The sequence below is a fragment of the Piliocolobus tephrosceles genome, chromosome 12 (assembly GCF_002776525.5).
Source record: "Piliocolobus tephrosceles isolate RC106 chromosome 12, ASM277652v3, whole genome shotgun sequence".
NCBI classification, from domain to species: domain Eukaryota; kingdom Metazoa; phylum Chordata; class Mammalia; order Primates; family Cercopithecidae; genus Piliocolobus; species Piliocolobus tephrosceles.
Window position 1 is genome coordinate 101,490,145 of NC_045445.1, and position 20,671 is coordinate 101,510,815.

Sequence of the window (20,671 nt, forward strand, 5' to 3'; positions counted from 1 at the left end):
CTGTATCTGCAGTTTTCGTATAGATGTTAGGCAGAGATTCCTGGGCTGCCACTTCTGCCGCCAGCCACTGCCACTTCCACTGCCAGCTTCACCATTTCTGGGCTAGTGTATCCCTGCCTGAGATCCAGGTGGGTCTGCAGAACCAATATGGGGTTTATCAGTGTTGGTCATAATAATAAGTAACACTTAGGTTGCAGGCATTGTTCCAGACACCATGCATATATTAAGATAATTCTCATAACATTCTTACAAGGGAGATAGGACTATTATCTCAATTTTAGAGTTGGGGAAACTGAGGCACAAAGCAGAAATTTGCCCAAGGTCACAGAGCTTTAAGTGGACAAGCTAGGATTTGAACCTAGGTGCTCATACCAGAGAGTCCACACTCTTAACCACTGTGCTATACTGCCTGTAAAGAAGAGTTATAAAATTTGGGAAGGTTAGAATTTCAGTTACCTGGCATGAATCTCAAGGGTTGGATTAAGGAAAAGAATCCATCTTTGAGAATATAAACCTGAAGAAAATTTACAGTCTCTTACTTTTAAACTTAAGACATAAGATGGTACCATCTTTGTTCTATGTAGCAGAATTAGGGCAAGAAAAAAGGTTTACCCTGCACACAGTTGAGAATCTTTGCATTTGGTGACCTCTGAGATTACTTCCTGCTCCTGTTTGTCTGGTCACCTGGTAGATGCTCTGGATGCTCAGAGCCTCATTAAATCATGTTTGTTTTTCATGCTATTTTGTAAATCCTTTTCTACCCTTCCCCTCAAACATATACGGGACCAAATAATTTTCCATTGAGAGTAGAGAGTTGACTTTTGACATTTTGCTCTTGTAAGTGCCTTGGAGATCCATGTAGGTTGTTCATGTATCAAGTTTGTTATGTTTTATTGCAGAGTAGTATTCCAAGGTGGGCCTGCCACATTCCTCCTCTGGTCCCTGCTGCCTAATTAGTGGCTCCAGCCAAACTCTGGATGTACCAGAGTTTGTTTAACCATTTACCCCTCGAAGGACATTTGGATAGTTTCAAGTTTTGGGCTATTAAAAATAAAGCCACTGTGAATATTCTTCTGTAGGTTTTTGCATGGGCATAAGTTTTCACCTCTCCAAGACAGATGCCCAGGAGTGTGCCTTCTGGGTTGGATAGTAAACGTGTGTTTAGTTTTATAAGAAACTGCCAACTGTTTTCCAGAGTGGCTGTACCATTGTACATTCCCACCAGCAGTGTATGAGGGGTCCAGTTTCTCAGCATCCTCCCCAGCGTTTGATATTGTCAGTGTTTTTCATTTCAGCTGTTCCAGTAGGTATGTGGGAATATCTCATTGTGGTCTTAATTTGCATTTCTCTCATAGATAATTATATTAAACATCACTTCATGTGTTTATTTACCATTCATATGTCTTTGGTGAAGTATCTGTTCAAGTCTTTTGTCCATTTTTAAATTGGATTGTTTGTTTCTTTGTTGAGTATTTAGAGTTCGTTATTCGAGACTGTAGTCTTTTGTCAGATACATGGTTTGCAAATATTTTTGCCCAGTGTGTAGCTTGTCTTTTTTTTTTTTTTTTTTTTTTGAGACAGAGTCTCACTCTGTCTCCCAGGCTGGAGTGCAGTGGCACCTTCCCGGCTCACTGCAAGCTCCGCCTCCCGGGTTCACACCATTCTCCTGCCTCAGCCTCCTAAGTAGCTGGGACTACAGGCACCCGCCACCACGCCTGGCTAATTTTTTGTATTTTTAGTAGAGATGGGGTTTCACCATGTTAGCCAGGATGGTCTCAATCTCCTGACCTCGTGATCCACCCACCTTGGCCTCCCAAAGTGCTGGGATTACAGGAGTGAGCCACCGCGCCCGGCGCTTGTCTTTTAATCATTTTAATAGGGTCTTTCATAGAGCAGAAGTTTTAATTTATAATTTATCAATTTTTTTTTCTTTTATGGGTCATGCATTTGTATCACGTCTAAGGACTCCACCAAGCCTTAGGCCTGAAGATTTCTTCTGCGTTATCTTCTAAAAGCTTTTTAGTTTTACACTGTACATTTAAGTCTGTGATCCATTTTGAGTTAATTTTTGTATAAGATGTGAGGTTTAGGTTGAGGTTTTTTTTTTGCCAGTGGCTATCCAGTTGTTCTAACATATGTTGAAAAGACTATCCTTACTCCATTGAATTAATTTTGCTTCTTTGTCAAAAATCAGTTGTCTGTATGCATGGGGTTGTCTTTCTGCACTGCTCTATTGGTTTATGTGTCTATCCTTCCAAGACCATACTGTCTTGATGACTATAGTTATACAGTAAACCTTAGTATCAGTTAGAGTGATTCCTCCTACTTTATTGTTGTGGCTATTCTACTTCCATTCCACATAAATTTTAGAACACATGTGTCTACATGTAAAAAAAAATCTTGCTGGGTCTTTCATAGGAATTATGTTAAACCTTTACATTAATTTTTGGGGAGATTGACATCTTTATTTTGTTGAGTCTTCCAATCCATGAACATGATGTATTTCTCCATTTATTTACATCTTCTTTGATTTCTTTCATTTGACTTTTGCAGTTTTCAGCACCCAAGGCCTGTACGTGTTTTGTTAGAACTTGTATCCTGTCACCTTACTGCTGAACTCACTTATTAGTTCTTTAGTTCTGAAAGGGTTTTGGTCCTTTTTTTTTTTTTTTTGGTAGATTCTTTGGAATTTTCTGCGTAGACCATATAGACCATCATAGACCATCATGTTATTTGTAAATAGTGACAGTTTTTTTTTTTCTTCCTTTTCAACCAGTGTACCTTTTGTTTCCTTTTCTTGCCTTATTGCTCTGGTTAGGATTTTCACTACTGTGTAGAATAAGAGTGGTATAAATGGACGTCCTCATCTTTTTCTGATCTTAAGAGGAAAGCATTTGCCAGGTACGGTGGCTCACACCTGTAATCCCAGCACTTTGGGAGGCCGAGGCAGGCAGATCACAAGGTCAGGAGTTCGAGACAAGCCTGACCAACATGGTGAAACCCCATCTCTACTAAAAATACAAAAAATTAGCCGGGCATGGTGGCAGGCGCCTATAGTCCCAGCTACTTGGGAGGCTGAGGCAGGAGAATGGCATGAACCCGGGAGGCAGAACTTGCAGTGAGCTGAGATCATGGGCCACTGTACTTCAACCTGGGCGACAGAGTGAGACTCCATCTCAAAAAAAAAGGAAAGCATTCAGTCTTTCCTTATTAACTATACTATTAGCTACAGGGTATTTGTAGATGTTCATCTCATGAACAGGTATTGAATTTTATCAAATATTTTTTCTGTATCAATTGATATGATCATATGATTTTTCTTGTTTAGCCTATTAATATGGCAAATTACATTAATTACTTTTCAAATATTGAACCAGCTTTGTTTCTCTGAAATAAACCCCACTTGGTGTGGTATATTATTTACATATTGCTGAATTATATGAGCAAACATTTTGTTAAGGATTTTTATGTCTGTATTCATAAGGGATATTGGTCAGTAGTTCTTTATTTTTTATACTGCTTTTGTCTGGTTTTGGTATCAGAGCAATCTGGCCTCACAAAATGAGTTGGACATGTTCCTTACTCTTTTGTTTTCTGGAAGAGATTATGTAAAATTGGTGTTATTTTCCTTAAACTTTTGGTACAATTCTCCAGTGAAACCATCTGGGCCTGGAGACTTCTTTTTTGGGAGTTTTTCAATTATGGAGCCAATTTCTTTATTAGTTATAGGTCTTTTCAGATGACCTATTTCATATTGGGTAAGTTGTGGTGATTTGTGAAATTGGTCAGTTTCATTTAAGTTGTCAAGTTTATGTCGTTTGTAGCATTCCCTTGTTATCCTTTTGATGTCTGTGGGGTCTACAGTGATATCCCATTTTTGATATATCTTCTCTGTTTTTGGTCAATTTTGCTAGACATTTGCCAATTTTATTGATCTTTTCCAAAGAACCAGCTATTTATTTCATTGATTTTTTGTATTGTTTTTCTAATTTCATTTTAGTTGATTTCTGTTTCTATCTTTATCATTTCCTTCTTTCTGTCCGACTCTATCCAGACAGCACAATGAAGGAAAGTATGCCATTACTGAAAAATACATACTGTGTCAGCTCATTGCATTTTTCCAGATGTGTATAAATAATGATTACATAAGTGTAGAAACTGACATTTACAGAGATTACATCAAAAGAAATTCCCTCTGAAATAGGGTAATAAAACAGATTAATTTTTCTAGCTTGTGGCTTGTGGTGTGATGGCCATGTATCATTTCTGTAACTAATGTTCTTATTCTAAATTGATTCAGAAACCCCCTGAAGTTCAATTTGGTATTTTGACCCCGTGACCTCAATATGATCAGTACCTACTTATTCCTTACTTCTCCAGGCTACTGATAGAGGGAGGCCCTGATGAACTGTTAAGTAGCTGCTCAGAAGTCAGCTGCCCAGGGTGGTTCTTGGAGTTCACCATAAATAGGAGTTAGCTGTGTTTCTTACTATGGCTAATTTCAAGTCTGTGTATAAAATAAAAATGAATATAACTGTACATCCAAAGCCAGGTCACTGCTTTCCATAAATCCAATTTATCTTTTTAAATTGGTGTTTTGTGATTGGTATTTTAAAACATAATGGTAAAATGTGCAAATTGCTTTTTGTTAAAACAAAATATTTTTCTTAGTCTCTTAAGAGTTGTTATTGACAAAGGATGTAATTTTAGCAACTTAAAAAATGATCGTGGGATTATTTTGGCTGATGAGCCTTGTGTGTGTCCTGACCACATTGCGACAGCATGGTGGCTGTCTTCTAGGAGTCCTCAGCTTCAAGTAACACACACAAAACGGTGGAGATAGTGGGTGGGGGGGGGGGGGGGGGGCGGTGGAACGACATACACCCAGGTGGCCAAATGAACTGTAACCTTCACATTCCAGAGTGTAGTAATATAATCATTCAAAGACAAGTAAGAATGCTCTACTTGGCATAATCCTGTTAGACTGAGAATTTATAATAAAGCTCTTTGCAAGATAACATAAGGAATAAAGGCAGGGAGAAGCCCTGAGCTCTTTATGTAATAGCATTTGCAACTGGATATTTTAAAAGACCTTAAAGATGCCACCTTGTAATCAAAGGCAATATCCTATAAGAGGAAGAGCTGAGGCTCTGGAGTCTAGCAGCCTGAGTTGGAATCTTGGCTCTACCATTTCTACCTTTGTGACCTTGGGCAACTTATTTCACCTGTATCCCTCAGTTTCCTCACTGATTAAATAGGGACAGTCATAGTGTGAGGATAAAATGTAATAAATAATGCAATGAAGAATTCTCTCATCAGTGTACCATCTGACACATAAGCACTTAGTATATTTTAGCTGTTATTATATTAATAGTATTAATCATAGCATTACAGCTGCTACTATTATTAATACTATTACTGAAGAGACAATGAATCTTACATTAAGGAATCTGGCTTGTTTTTCTGGTGTTTGCTATAATTTTTCAATGTTGTAGTAATAGAGTCTGATTTAAGTCACATTCTGAACATGTAACTAAAAGTACCACCTTAAGAAGAATCGTGTCCTCACTTGCATATGTCAGGGGATATTAGTAACATGAGAATTTGGGCATTGTCTAGCGAAGTAGTTCTCAATCTTTTTTTCATTATTGTCACCGCTGAGGAGCCTTTAAAAACCTTTTCCTCAATTACCTCCCCCAGTGAAATTTTAATATCACAGATCTGCTATGCCTCTCTGTCTGTGCTGTGGCACTTTGGAGGGCTACAAACCATTGTAATATCCAAGTATTTTCTTTTACCTACAAGAACCAATTTTTATACCCAGGAGGGTGATACTGCCTCCATTGAGAATACATGGTTCAGTGCAGTGATTCTCAACTGACGGCAATTTTGTCCCCCAGGGGACATTTATTTGGCAGTATCTGGAGATGTTTTTAATTGGCCACAACAAGAGGAAGGGGTCAAAACTTCAGCTTCTTGGTGGGTGGAGTTGCCATTAGTATCTTGTGGGTGAAAGCCGGAGACTCTGTTAAACATCTTACAGTGCACCGTACGGGTCACCACAACAGAGAATTATCTGACCTGAAATGTCAATGCTGCTGAGTTTACGAAACCCTGCTCCAACATGATAGTAAGATTCAGATGCACTCTGAGTAACCCAGAAATTATTAAGGAAGGTGAAGGTGGACCATGTCAACTCAAAAGGCTACAAGCTAAAGAGAGTAGCAGAAGCGAGGTTCCCGACTTTCAGGTTGATCCTATGTACAACATGGTGTGCTTGTCTGAAAAAAAAGACCATCTTTGTCTTCTTAAGTATTGTTGCTGTTTTTCAATAATATCATGCTTTTTGTTCTTTCTGTCAAATATGTGTAAAAATATATGTAAACACTTTAAATATGTGTAACATTTAAGCAACAATTTATTTTTTTCTATTTTTGGTATCTTGCTTTATAAACAGACGAATTTGCAAAAAAAATGTAAATTTGTTTTCTATGAGGTGTATTTCATCCTCTGATTTTATTACATTATATTTTGAGAGGCTCATCCTCATTCCCGATCAATCCTCATTTGACCTGGCTCCTGATATTGCTGCTTTAAATTTAAATTTAGTGGCCTCTCAGCCTCTCTGGGTTTTAGAGGATGGGGACAGTTTAAGAGAGGATATGGATTTATATTGAAAGTGAGAAATAGTCTCTCATGGACATGGTCCAGATCATTTGCCCAGAGCTCCTGGCTCTCCTGTTGTCCCTGTCACACTCACATTCCCTTCTTCTGCTGCCCAGAGTTGGCGTTGAGGAGCCCTCCGAAGAGGACCAGAACGAACACCACTGGCAGTACTTCAGGTGACACAAGGGCATCCTCAGAAAAAATTAACCGGGCCTGGCTTTTCTCCTCTTTCTAACCTCAGATATTTCTCTTTACACTGTTTTTCTCTTCCTTCCTGCGTATGCCAACCCCCACCCCTTTTAGTAAAGGTGCAAAAGGTTGAGTCAATTCTAATCATTTTTTCCACCCCTCCTCTGGGCTGATTGATGTGTCAGTGTTCTTGGGATTCTGTCCGCTTTCCCCACATTTAGGCACTGTATTGCCAACACAAAGCCTGAGTTGTCAAGTGTTTCCTTTTTGTACAACTGAGCTTAGTGTTAAGAGCAGCTCATTTTCAGAGCCACACTTTCCCCACAAAATCCTGCTTATGATCTAGTAAATAAGGCTCTTAATTCATAAAGAGAACTAGAATTCTCATATTTCAACCATGACTGGGGTAAGGCTTACACCATCTTAATTAAATATCACTGCTGTTTTAGTTTTTCAGAATACATATTTGTGTACTTGTGCCTTGTCGTGGTGAACCAGAAGGTATGAATAATGTTTAACCAAGAAGATAAAGAGCCCTCTAATGCAGTTTGTTTCTTAGTATCCTTCCAAGTTTATGATATAACTATGCTTAAGGGTGGTGGTGTCTGGGCAAGCAAAGTACAAACTTTAATGTTTCTTCTTTCCTTTCTGTTTCTCTAATTGGCATGTTTTCTTCCTGATCTGATTCTCGGTGCTGATAGATAAATCAAATGCAAAATAGGCTTCAACTCTGTTCTCAGCACTGTGAGAATATTTCACTTCCTTGAGGGCAGTGGTGAAAGCAGTGGGACATGGGTCTTGGGATATCACCAGGCCCCATATGTGCACTGTAATGACTCACATGAAATTACTGAAGTATTTAAGCTCACTGAAGTCGGACTTCTTTCTACACACACATGTTCATTTATGGAGACTGACTTTGACACCAGCTAAATTGCAGAGGAAACCCTTTCCTTTGAAGCACGCCTTCAAGAAGGAAAGTCCTTCAGGCAAAGTGTAAGTTATTAGACTTGGGACATGAGCAAATTCAGATTATGATATGGTGGTCAAGGTGTTATATGAAGATGTGTGTCTCATATTCCTCAAATTATTCAAAACCTTGACCATTCAGGGACTTTTTTTAAGAAAAAATTATTAATTAAAATAGAATACTTCTAAACTTTCCAAGATTTTATGGCGTTTTATCTGTTAATCAGAATGGACAAATTATACCAGCAGAGAAATTATCAATTTTGGGTATTTATTCATTCCAGAATGAGCACATCAGTTTGCTTGCTTTATTTTTTCATTTAGTGTGGGATGTCCACATTTGTCTACTTCCTAATAAAAATAAAGATAATTCTGCCCATTCTGGAATAAAAGGCTGTCATTTGTGTTCTTATGAACTTAGCCCTGATATATCAGGGGAATGCTAAAATAAGATCTAATAAAACAGCATAAAAAAGTTCCTGTGTCCTGGATCAAAAGCATTATACCAGATCAGGAAAGAGATACATAAAGTGGACAGTGACCTGACACTAGGAATTTCAGAAAGTTGGGGGACCCTAAAGTCTTCTGAGGCTTTAAAGCTGCAATTAAAATCCTGTGCCTGGGCCAGGCATGGTGGCTCACGCCTGTAATCACAGCACTTCGGGAGGCCAAGGTGGGCAGATCACCTGAAGTCAGGAGTTTGAGACCAGCCTGGCCAACATGGTGAAACACCGTCTCTACTAACAATACAAAAATTAGCCAGGCATGGTGGCACATGCCTATAGTCCCCAGCTGCTCGGGAGGCTGAGGCAGGAGAATGGCTTGAACCTAGGAGACAGAGGTTGCAGTGAGCCAAGATCGTACCACTGCACTCTAGCCTGGGTGACAGAGTGAGACTGTGTCTCAAAAAAATTCTCAAAAAAAAAAAAAAAAACAAAACAAAAATCCTGTGCTTGTTCTTTCTTGCTGCCCGGTTCCACACCAAAACACCCTGGCCCATTCATTTACCTCCTCTTCCCAGAGACTAGTTTGGTTCTGGGCTCTGCCCCAAGGGTGGGGCTCTTTGTAGGAAGCCACAAGGTCTGGTGTCATCCTTGGGGATTGGTCCAAGAGGCCTCAACCCTGCCAGAAAAGTAATTACTAAATCGCCCTGAAGTAAACAGCCTTGAAAAGGCGAAAAAAGTGCAGAATATTATTTGTGTCTCACGGCCCCGATCTGTTGTTTTTTTTTTTTTTTAGCAGTAGCAAGCTGAGAAGCAGCTCTTTGTTTCCTTTCTTAGAAATCTCCTGTTCTGCACTTATATCAGTAGCAAGGCCTTCCAAGAGACTCCAAGGGCCTTCCCACACTCCTCTGTCTGTGGCAGGGCCCAGAAGGTCCTTTTAGGTTCTCTGCTGTCAGGAGTTTGGGCTGCATTTCAGACTTGGTTGATATCAAGTGGCTGCTGTGAAGATTGGAAATTCCATGGCAGATGTAGGATTTTCCTGGCATCTTTTTTCTCTCCCCCATTTCTGAGTGTTATCCATGTCATCCATGGCACAGTTTCCTGCCTCAGAATGAGGAAGGTGCAAGGATAAAAAAAAATTACCAGATGCATAGAGTGCCAGTTAGTATGTTACTAAGCCAAGACAACTGCCCTGGTGCTTTTACAGTTTTTGTTATAAATCAGTCTTGCCATTTTGCTTTTTGTTTCTGGCTTTAGTTGTTGCTCTCAAATGTGTGAGTTCTCAAGGCTATCTTGATGCAAGAGGGTATAGGGGCACCAGGATTGAAAGCAAGTCAGGACTCTAGTTAATGATATTGTTAAAGAAAATATTATTCTGATATATATTAAAACAGTAAGGCAGATGTTGTTCAGGACCATCACGATCGGTATAGGGACCACTGTGATGGGGTTTTGCAGCAGGGGAGAGGAACAGGGGTCAGTGGATGGAGAAGTACTGAGAGGAAACATCAGGGGCAAGGGGGATTCTGGCTAAACTGACCCAACAGGATTCTTGCTGAAGACAGGCGAAGGGGATTAGACATCACCTGGGGGATTGTGGGGGAATGAAGAACCCAATCAGATGTTGGGGATAGGCCATTCAGATGTTGGGCTCTGGCCAAACCAACTTAGACCATCAGACATCACCTGAGGGATTGTGGGGGGATGAAGAACCCAATCAGATGTTGGGTTTTGGCCAAACCAACTTAGCAAGCCTCTTGCTAAAATTGGGTTATGCTGAGATGGACATGGAAGCCCAAAAGTCAGTGCCTAGTTGGGAAGTAAATTCCTAGGAGCCTGACGAAAGTTTGGTCAAGGAGAGACACTTTGTCAATCATGCATGTGAAGTATTTAGGGGAAGTATTCTGATATCTGCAACTTTATCTGAATGCATCCAAAGAAAAAGTAAGATGGGTGATAGAGAAATGGATAGATAGGTAATAAGGAATATACAGTAAAATGTTAATGGTAGAATCTAGTGATGGTGGGTATATAGGGGTTCACGCTAAAGTCTTTCAACATCTCCCTGTATATTTGAACAAGTTGAGAACAAAATGTTAGGGAAATTAAAGCAGACCAGGGCAGAAGTGAGGAAGCAGCACAGAGGAAGGGCCCAGTGCAGTGAGATCCACATTTTGATAACTGGGACCACCTGGTGCAGAAAAGCAAGTGGACAGTTTCCAGCATGTGTTGTGTTCCGGAGGCCTTGCTTAGAGTGGAAGCACATGGGATTCATTGCCCCTCTGACTCTCTGGGATCTGAAGTGGTATGCAACCTCTTTCTCATGACTTCTGCATGACAGCCTTCCTCACCTTTTAGCTAACCACTCCTTATGCTTCGGGAAGATGGTCAGCCTCCGGGTTACTTGCAGCCTGCATGGCTACCATGGGCCAAGCTAATACTCTCTGTTTTTCTCTTTGTCTTTCTCCCTGGTAACTTTCAGAGTTGGTGTTGACCCCGATCAAGACCCACCACCCAACAATGACAGCTTTCAAGTCTTACAAGGGGTAAGTCACAAGAAATGCTTCTTCCCGGGGAAGACATTGGAGCATTAGCCACATGCCAGGCACTTTACCTAGATTCCCTCATTCTGATCCTGACAACAGCCTTATGAAGTACGTACTGCTCTCCCCATTTTGCAGATTAAAAGCTGAAGTTTGGGAGTTTGAGTCATCTCAGAGTAAGTGATGGAACCAGGATTTGTCCCCAGGGTATGTGTTCTTAATCAACGTTATGAAAGTTGTGAGCTCGCCAGAAAGAGTCCTGACTCCCCACTTTTCAATAGTGGATATTGGTTCTACAACTGGTTCTGAGTGTATCAGTGGTGCCCAGGAGAAAGAGAGCAATACGATTTGACTCTCCAGTCCAGGGATCTGAGGAAGAAAGGAGAGACATCAGGTGCCTGAAGGCATTCCTGTTCCTCCAGGGCCTGGGATCCTCCAGGTGAGGAATTTGGAAAGGGCATAGTAGGGACGGCTTGCCTTTGCTCCATGAAGTCCAGGGTCTCAGGTGGGAAAACCAGGAGCTTGGGGCTGGAATCATGCAAAGGTTCATTTACTCATATGTCTGGCACCTGGGCTGGAAGGACCCAACCACAAGGACCTCTGACAGGAATGTCTATGCAGGGCTTTTCCATGTGGCCTGAGCTGCCTGCCAGCATGGTGGCTGCTGGGTAGTTGGATTTCTTATATCATGGCTCAGGGTTCCAAAAGCAAGTGTCCCAGCAAGCAAAGTAGAGGCTCTATCACCTTTTCTGAACGAATCTTAGAAGTTCTACAGCATCACTTCCATGGCCTTTCTATTGCTTAGAAATGCATTCCTAAGACCAGCGCAGATCCAATGGGAGGGGATAGAGACCATAACCTCTGGATGGGAAGAGTATCAACAAATTTGCAGACAAGATTTGAGGTTGCCATATCATCCCTGTTGTGCAGCTGTTGGGCTGATTTTGTCTCTAGGTTTGGCTCTTTACCCAGGTCAGCATGACCTGGGCAGGCAAGGTGGGGAAAGGAGAGTTATGATAGGGGCAGAAATGTGTTACCAATATATTATTTGACCTTGGGAGTCAGTAACTATGTCATTCAGCATTGAATGACCAGTGCTGAGCACAGTGGCTGGCACATACAGGAACCAGATAGGTGTTTGTTGGGTGGATGATGAGAGGTGCAATGTGCAACAGGCAGCTTTACTGACCACATGTGTATGTTGTCCATGAAACCCTATTCTTTTTTTTCCAGTCAGTTTTGAATCTGACTCATCATTGCACTTAATCCTAAATCCAGTCTGCAGCAGACTTCAGATTCCATAGGATCTTCTAAATGATTCCATCTACTAAATCAGATTTAATAAGGCTGGCAAAATGTGGTGCTGTGTGGGGGTCGATGGGGTGCCACTGTAGCCTTTTGTGGTTTCTTTCTCTTTAAGGGTGGCCACAGCCTGATAAGGCATTTATAGCATTGATGTCCATTCTAGGTCCCTGCTCAAGGGACACAAAGCCATGACCTGGAAAGTTCTAGACACTTTGGGAAGAGTTTTCAATAAGCTTCATTGGAGATTTGGCGCCCACTTTAATGAGCTCCAGAAGACCTTTGAGATGATCTTAGAATTGGCAATTATGTCAATTGGGAACACGTGGTCTCAATGAGAAGTTCTCTGAAAATTTGCTGTTTGACTCTAGCTTTGATTAAGGACTTTAGAAAACAGGAGTTCAAGAACTGAGCACCTTGAAGCTAATTTAGAGTATAACAGTTTGGGAGATCTTGAAACGCAGCCTGAGAAAACCCCAGGGGAAAACATGATGTACGTCCTTATTTCACCAAAGGGAAGATAATGGCTCTGGTAGGATATGGCTGCCCTATTCTAAAGCATCCTCCACAGAACTGTGGCCAGTCTACATTAATTTTGTAAGAAAAAAAGGCCAATAGCAGCTGGAGCGTAAGATTTGGAGAGGTTTCATCTTGCTCCGGACCATTCAAAACATCCCCACCCCCTTTGCTGTTTCCCATTGCTCCTACCTCTGCGTTCAAGCATCTGTAACAGGAAATAAGTGAAAGGATTTGGCTGGTCATGTAGTAGAACTTACTGTGTATCACATAAGCCCCACACATTGGGAACACTGGGCTTGTAATTAGATTCAGTAACAAACTTACTGTCACTTTTCTGTGGAAATGTTTGAGTGAGAAAGCAGCAGGTCCAAAGTGCTGAGGGTTCTTGTATTTAGTCCATACAGTGACAGCTAAAATAGCCCCCGCCCCCAGGTGGAGTGAGTCTCAGGAACCTCCCTGGATGGGCCTGGATGGCTGAACTCAGTGTTCCTGTCAGCTCCCAGAGGGCCCCTTGGGCTGAGAGCACCGCACATGTGGTGTTGTGAATGGGCTGGCAGCCACTCACGCCGCACTCCTAATGGCACCCTGTTTGCCACAGCCCTAGCCAGAAGCTGTGTCACAGCTTCCCCCTGACCTCCTTCTTTCCAAACCTCACACACATTCATGCAGAGGGCCCCTCAGAGTCAGTTCCACTGACCTTTTGAAAGGTTTTCAAGATTGCTGTCATATGGGGGAAAACATGCAAACTTCAAGCTTGGTTCTCCAGGACACCCTCTTAGAAGTGACTCACGCCCTTGTGCAGAGAGGACCTTATTTCTCCAGTTCCTCCTGGTCTGACCTCCTCATTCTAGTGAGCCACTAACAGCAGGGTTCGGTGCACTCTGTGGTCATGAGAAACGGGAAAACAGAAATAAATGGGCTTCTCATTTTTGGGTGAAACCCTGGGTTCTTGCAGTTTTCCCTGAAATAGATCCAGGTCACATGCTTAGTGTTGTCATGAAACTGAACTCAGAGGTAGGGGAAGTCCAGATGTTTGTTCTCTACCAGAGAAAAAAAGGGCAGTTCTCTTTACCTCATTTTCTAAATGATCGTCCTAAAAACAACAAACAAAAAAGTGACATTTGACGGGAAGGCATGTCTTATAATGAGCACAATTCTCCTCGCTGGTCTTGAAGCCCAAGGCTATAAACAGAGTCACGGCTAGGGAGCTACAGAATATTAGCTCATGTGGGAAAAGGAAGGGAGCTGTTGGCTAGAACTTTGCTTCATGTGGGGAAAGCATAAAAATATTGTGGGCAGACTTCAGCTTTGTGTCCCTGGCAAGTTTGACTCATTAGAACAAAACAAGACCAAAAAAAACTCAGTTGCTTTGTTTCTCTGGAGGTCTTGGTGACTTTGCAACCAAAACAAAAACAACCCCAGCTGGAGGCAAGCTGCCCAGCCCTGGGGGTGGCCTCCCACCCCATTAAACAGGGGGACTTTTCATGCCAGACCAGACAGCTGAGATTTCTGTTGGCGGCACATGCAGACACATCATTCACTTCCTTCCCTGAGTTTACAGAAGAGCACTCATTGATGAGGCCACTTTGGAGCAGCTGAGAGTGTGAATCTGAATTTATCCCAGTTTTACCATATCAACAGGACAAGGTCACAAGCCAGATATTAATGGAGTGTGGGGGAAGGGAAACCACCAGTGCCTGTGTATATGTACACATATGTGTGTGTGTCTGTGTGTATGTAGTGAAAACTGTAGAAAATCAGCAGTTTATAGTTGCGTTCATATATGACTTTCTCCATCCTGGCTAACACGGTGAAACCCCGTCTCTACTAAAAATACAAAAACTAGCTGGGAGAGGTGGCGGGCGCCTGTAGTCTCAGCTACTCGGGAGGCTGAGGCAGGAGAATGGCGTAAACCCGGGAGGCGGAGCTTGCAGTGAGCTGAGATCCGGCCACTGCACTCCAGTCCGGGCGACAGAGCAAGACTCCGCCTCAAAAAAAAAAAAAAAAAAAACATATATGACTTTCTGAGCAAGTTAGAATCATTTGTTTCTGGGTTTTCCTCGTTTTTTTTTTGTTTTGTTTTGTTTTAGTTTTTGTTTTTGTTTCTCCAGGCTGAAATCTGACACCCGTAAATCTGTCACCTAAACCTTTAACTTCAAACAGTTGCAGAGGTGCCTTTCCTCCAATTGCTACTCTGTGACCGCCCGCTACTCTGTGACCGCCCCCCCCCCTCCATTTTTTTTGTGCTTCCAAATGCCTCCCTTGGCCCCTGATTTCCCTTTCTGCTCTTCCTTTTCTGTTTTCTAAAAACTCAGAGTCAAGATCAGTTTATTCATTTATGTGACAAATAGTTATTGAGCACCTGTTCTGTTTCAGACATACTTTCAGGTTCTGGGAAAATATCTGCAACAAGATAGATGAATCTGCATCCTGAAGGGCTTGATGACAAGGTGATAAAGGGCGAGGGTGGAGAGTGGCAGAAGCAAGATAGTGGAGACACTCAGACCTCACCAGCCCCACTGAAGCAGAATCTACATTTTAACAGTGTCTCCAGAGAATGTGTGTACATTTTACCATTAGAAAAGCCCTGATATAGGCAATGCATAGCTCTGGAGAGTTTTAAGCAGCGAAGAAAACTATCTGTGTATCATGGTCAGAGACTTGACTCCGATATTTTTTCATTTTGTTTTGAGACAGGGTTTCCCTCTGATGCCAAGGCTGGAGTGCAGTGGTACAATCACAGCTTACTGCAGTCTTGACCTCTTGGGCCCAAGGGATCCTCCTCCCTCAGCCTCCTGAGTAGCTAGGACCACAGGAGTGTGCCACTTCACCAAGCTAATTTATAAAATATTTTTGTAGAGACAGGATCTTGCTTTGTTGCGCAGGCTGGTCTCAAACTCCTGGGCCAAGTGATCTTAACCCTCCCAAAATGCAGGGATTACAGGCATGAGCCCACTGTGCCTGGCTGATTCCGTTTCTAAACCCTCTTATTACCCTCTGCTGAGAAATATTGGTCCCATTATCCCAATGATATAACAAAGGCCCTGTATTAGTCCATTTCCACACTTTTATCAAGAACTACCTGAGACTGGGTAATTTATGAAGAAAAGGTTTAATTGACTCATAGTTCTGCAAGCTGTACAGGAAGCATAGCTGGGAGGCCTCAGGAAACTTACAATCATAGCGAAGGCAAAGGGGAAACAAACACGTCTTACCATAGCGGAGCAGGAGAGAGAGAGAGCAAGGGGGAAGTGCCACACACTTTTAACCAGATCTCGTGAGAACTCACTATCACAAGAACAGCAAGGGTAAAGTCTACCCCCATGATCCAGCCACCTCTTACCAGGTCCCACCTCTAACACTTAGGATCACAACTTGAGATGAGACTTATGGGGGAGGACACAGAGCCAAAACATATCAGGCTCAGGCTGAGTGTGGTGGCTCATGCCTGTAATCCCAGTACTTCAGGAGGCTGAGGCAGGTGGATCACCTGAGGTCAGGAGTTCAAGACCAGCCTGGCCAACATGGCAAAACACCGTCTCTACTAAAGCTATAAAAATTAGCTGGGCATGGTGGCAGGCACCTGTAATCCCAGCTACTTGGGAGGCTGAGGCAGGAGAATCGCTTGAACCCAGGAGGCAGAGGTTGCAGTGAGCTGAGATCACGCCACTGCACTGTAGCCTGGGTGACACAGCGAGACTCCATCTCCGAAAAAGAAAGAAAGCATATCAGGCCCAAATCAAGTGACATCATTTATTTACTCCTCTGCTCTGTATTAGTTGTCTGTGACTCCTGTAACAAATTACCACAAATTTGGTGACTTAAAACAATAGGGTTTTTTTTGTTTGTTTGTTTGTTTGTTTGTTTAAGGGACAGGGTTTTGCCACGTTGGCCAGGCTGGTCTTGAACTCCTTGGCTCAAGTGATCCACCCATCTTGGCCTCCCAAAGTGCAGGGATTATAGGCATAAGCCACCATGCCCAACCAAAACAATGCAGTTTTGTCATCCTTACAGTTCAGTAGATCAGGTAGATCCACCCACCTTGGCCTCCCAAAGTGCTGGGATTATAGGCATAAGCCACCATGCCCAGCCAAAACAATGCAGTTTTGTCATCCTTACAGTTCAGTAGATCAGGTATCTGGTGGGCTCAGCTGGTTTCTCTGCTTCCAGGTTTTCAAGGTGTTGGCAAGCCTAAGCTCTGGGGAGAAGCCACTTCCAGGCTCATTCAGGTTGTCAGGTTGTCAGTAGAATTCATTTCCATGTGTTCTTGCTGCAAAACCAGCAACAGTGGAGCGAGTTTCTGTCAAGCTCTGAATCTCTCCTGCCCTTTCTTCTACTACATTGCTTCCTCTGACTCTTTTGCCCTCCTTGTCATTTTGTGTGTGTGTGTGTGTGTGTGTGTGTGTTTTTTTTTTTGAGAGAGAGTCTTGCTCTATTGCCCAGGCTGGAGTGCAGTGGTATGATCTCAGCTCACTGCAACCTCCGCCTCCCGGGTTCAAGCAATTCTTGTGCCTCAGCCTCCTGAGTAGCTGGGATTACAGGTGTACGCCACCACGCCCAGCTAATTTTTATATTTTCAGTAGAGAGGGGGTTTCGCCATGATGGCCAGGCTGGTCTTGAACTCCTGACCTTGAGTGATCTGCCCACCTCAACCTCCCAAAGCTCTGGGATTACAGGCGTGAGTCACCATGCTTGGCCCTCCTTGTCCACTTTTAAGGGCCCACATGATTGTACTGGGCCTACCAGGATAACCTTAAGTCCATCCACAAAGTCCCTTTTGCCAGGTAGTATAACAGGCTCCAGGGATTAGGCTGTAGAAAGCTTTGGTGAGGTGGCCGTTATTCTGCCTACCACATGCTCCATCCCTGAAAAAAAAAAAAAGTAAGCTGTTCTTATTAGTGTAATGACCTTAACTTTTTAAAACATCTTGTAATATTATGTAAGAATGGAATGAAATGTAACTCTACACAGATATCATTATGCATTCATTCTAGAAAAAGCATTTCAAAAATAGGACTGTTTGCTATTCCCCAGTTCTTTAATCAGCTTTCTTTTTCTTCATTACATTTGTCAGTCAATATGTATTTGTCTGTCTCCCCTACCCCTACCCCCACCGCAACCCCTGCCACCTTCACCTTCTGGAAAGAGTGCTCCTTGAGGGCCAGGTGCTAAGTTATATTCCTCTTTGTGTTTCCAGCACCCAGCATGGTGCCTGGCACATAGTGGGTGCTTAATGAATGCAGAAGAAATAGACACTCATTGTTACATGCTCAAAAAATGGTAATAAGCAGGGTTGGTGGTATTTTCTTGAAGGGGCTTCTCTATTAATAATGGCAGTAAAAAGATGAAAATTCCTTGTGTAAAAAGCCACACAAGATAGCCAAATGATGTTAATGACTAGGCTTTGTTCTCCCCCCAAACAAATATGTGCTTGAAATTACATACCCAGTCTTTGGAAATGAACTTAATTAGTAATATGAGCTCTAACTATATGCCAGATTCTGGGTTATTTCACAAATATTTAATCAGCCCAAAAAGTCACATGGCAAACAATAATGAGTCAATATTGAGTACCTGCCACATATCAGACACCATCCTAAGTTCTTTAAATGAAAAATCTTTTACAGTTCTAAAATAAAACCTTTTTTCTCTGCATTCACAACACTTGTAATGCCAAATATGTAAGGTCTTTTTCTATACCAGCCAGTTCTCCAATTCCCAGTGAGTACTAACTGGACCTCCTACAGTTTAACTCACTACCTACCTGGAGTTAGCATCAGATTCCATAGGTTAAGGACTCGGTCCCACAAGACTCTCCCCACTTCAGACACCAGTTGCAAGTCCCAGGTCGTGACCTGTACTTCAGACTGACTGGCTATAGGGGGGTTCCCACCCCCTCCTCAGGTTCGATAATTTGCTAGAATGACTCACAGAGCACAACTTTGACCATTACCAGTTTGTTAGAAAGGATACGACTCAGGAATAGCGTAATGGAAGAGATGCATAGGGCAAAGGATGGGGATGGGAGTATGTGGCGCCAACTTGGAAGCCCTCCAAATTGTGTCATTTAGGGTTTTATGGAGGTTTCATTACATAGGCATGGTTGATTAAATCAGTAGCCATTGATAATTAACTCAATCCCCAGTCCTCCCCTCCCAGGAGGTTGGGATGGAGCTAAAAGTTCCAATCCTCTAATTACATGGTTGGTTTCTCTGGCAATCGGTGTCCATTCAAGAGTCACCTTATTAGCATAAATCCAGGTGTGCTTGAAAGGAGCTTATTATTAATAAAAAGATGTTCCTCCCACCCCATCTACTCAGGAAATTCCAAGGGTTTTAGGAGTTTTGTGTCAGACAAAAACCAGATATATATTTCTTGTTCTGTCACAACATTCCAGCCTCATAATGCCCCTAGAGGTAGGTAATTATTAATATTGCCAGTTTACAGATGAGGATCCTGAACCACAGAAAGGTTAGGTAACTTGCCCAGAGTCACACAGCAAGGCAATGGCAGCGGCAGAGTCAGGACCCAGATAGTCTCTTGAGAGAGCCTGTGATATCCACACCTACACTTCTTGGAGTGCTGGGTTGCTTTTGAAACATTTCTTAGCGAAGCCGTGCTTCTGCACAGGCTTGAAAGATGAATAGAGGTTGGCCAGGTAGGTGTTCTGGGTGGGAGAAGGTGAGAGGAAAAAAGAATGCTCCAGGCTCTAGAAGTTGCCTGAGCTAAAGACACGAGGTGTGAACCCAGGTTTTGAGGAGAGACGAGTTGAGAGAGCAAGTCTGCTTTTTCTGTGGACAGCACAGGAATGGAAAATCCAAGAGTCGCCAAGTGCAGCCAGGAAGGAGGCTCCGCCTGTTCCCACAGTGACCCACAGGAAGGGCTATCAATGGCTTCTCTGTGATGGCAGCCCCAGTCATGTCATGAAGCATTCATTTGTTGCTTGTCTTCTGGGTCAGCTCTAAAAAATTAGTTCTGTCTCACGGAACTGCCCTGATTTCCCCAAAGCCACCATATGTGGATTTATCTAAGTTCTTCCTGTACCTAATCATGCTTCTGGCACCATCTCTTGGAATAAGAAGTTGTTTAACATCCTTTTCACAAAGTTACACTTTTGATTTGTCCTGAATTTACCCCTTGTAGCCTCTAAGCGTTGGCTCTTAGTTTCTTACATTTCGGGATTTGCTGTGGAGTCTGAGGTCACTTTATCTTATTCATGGATTGCAGGCATATCTTTCAGTAGCCTGAGAAGACCTTTTGTTAGTTTGCTGTCAAATAGAAGCCATTCCCTTGCTTTACTCATTTTAATTGTCTCTTTTGGGGCTTATGTAAGTCTCTTGTAGCTTTCTTTTTTTTTTTTTTTTTTTTAAATTTAAGTTCAGGGGTTCTTGTAGCTTTCTTGAGATTAAATGGCAAGAAATTAAGTAGTCCGGTGATAATAAATGCTTTGTGGTTTTGCAGAGGTTAAGATGACAGAGTAGGATTCATTGTTTTCGTCACTGATTTAAGGGAAGAAGTAGAAGAAACTGACTTTGGGGGACTCATTTTGTGCCTGATGGTTTATAGTATCCTTCCTGATGATGTTTATCTTTGTGCTTTTTCCTTAGTAAAATTCTACAGGCACTTAGAACTGAGAGCTTAGAGCCTATTACTTTAAAAAGAACCATTTAATGTTTTCCATTATATATTTGCCTATCAAAAAAGTCATCTGATACTTTTCTACTCAGTCATGTCGCATTTTGGAATCTTCCCAGAGTTGTCATTGGGTTAGCAATCAGTCACCCTGCAAATGGAGGCATTTCTGTGCTCTCTCTCTTCCACATGATTTATAAAAACGTAAAATCAGATTGGTCTCTGGAGTCTCTCCTTGTTTCTATTTCCCGAATCACAGAAGGGCCCATTTAACTGAGCTATTTCCATATCCATCACTAAACATTCCTGAAATACCGAGGGGATTCAGTTTTTAAAAATATCTTTGCGGTTGGAAACTTTAGGAGTGTATTAATAAATAGTGCTTGCTAATTTCTCTCCTTTTTGTCT

General features: G+C 42.3%; 1 protein-coding gene across 6 annotated transcripts in view; it reads left to right on the top strand.

The window, feature by feature from the left end:
• The window catches only part of SLC9A7 (solute carrier family 9 member A7), a 147,241-nt gene that overhangs the window by 108,460 nt on the left and 18,110 nt on the right, over positions 1-20,671 (top strand). For 5 of the 6 annotated variants that reach the window (XM_023202761.1, XM_031936589.1, XM_031936590.1 and 2 more), the window contains exons 13-14: positions 6,783-6,842; positions 10,750-10,813. In XM_023202761.1, the coding sequence (XP_023058529.1) occupies positions 6,783-6,842; positions 10,750-10,813 (124 nt within the window). The remainder of the gene's footprint in view (positions 1-6,782; positions 6,843-10,749; positions 10,814-20,671) is intronic. The other variant, XM_023202766.1, reaches the window with a different exon arrangement.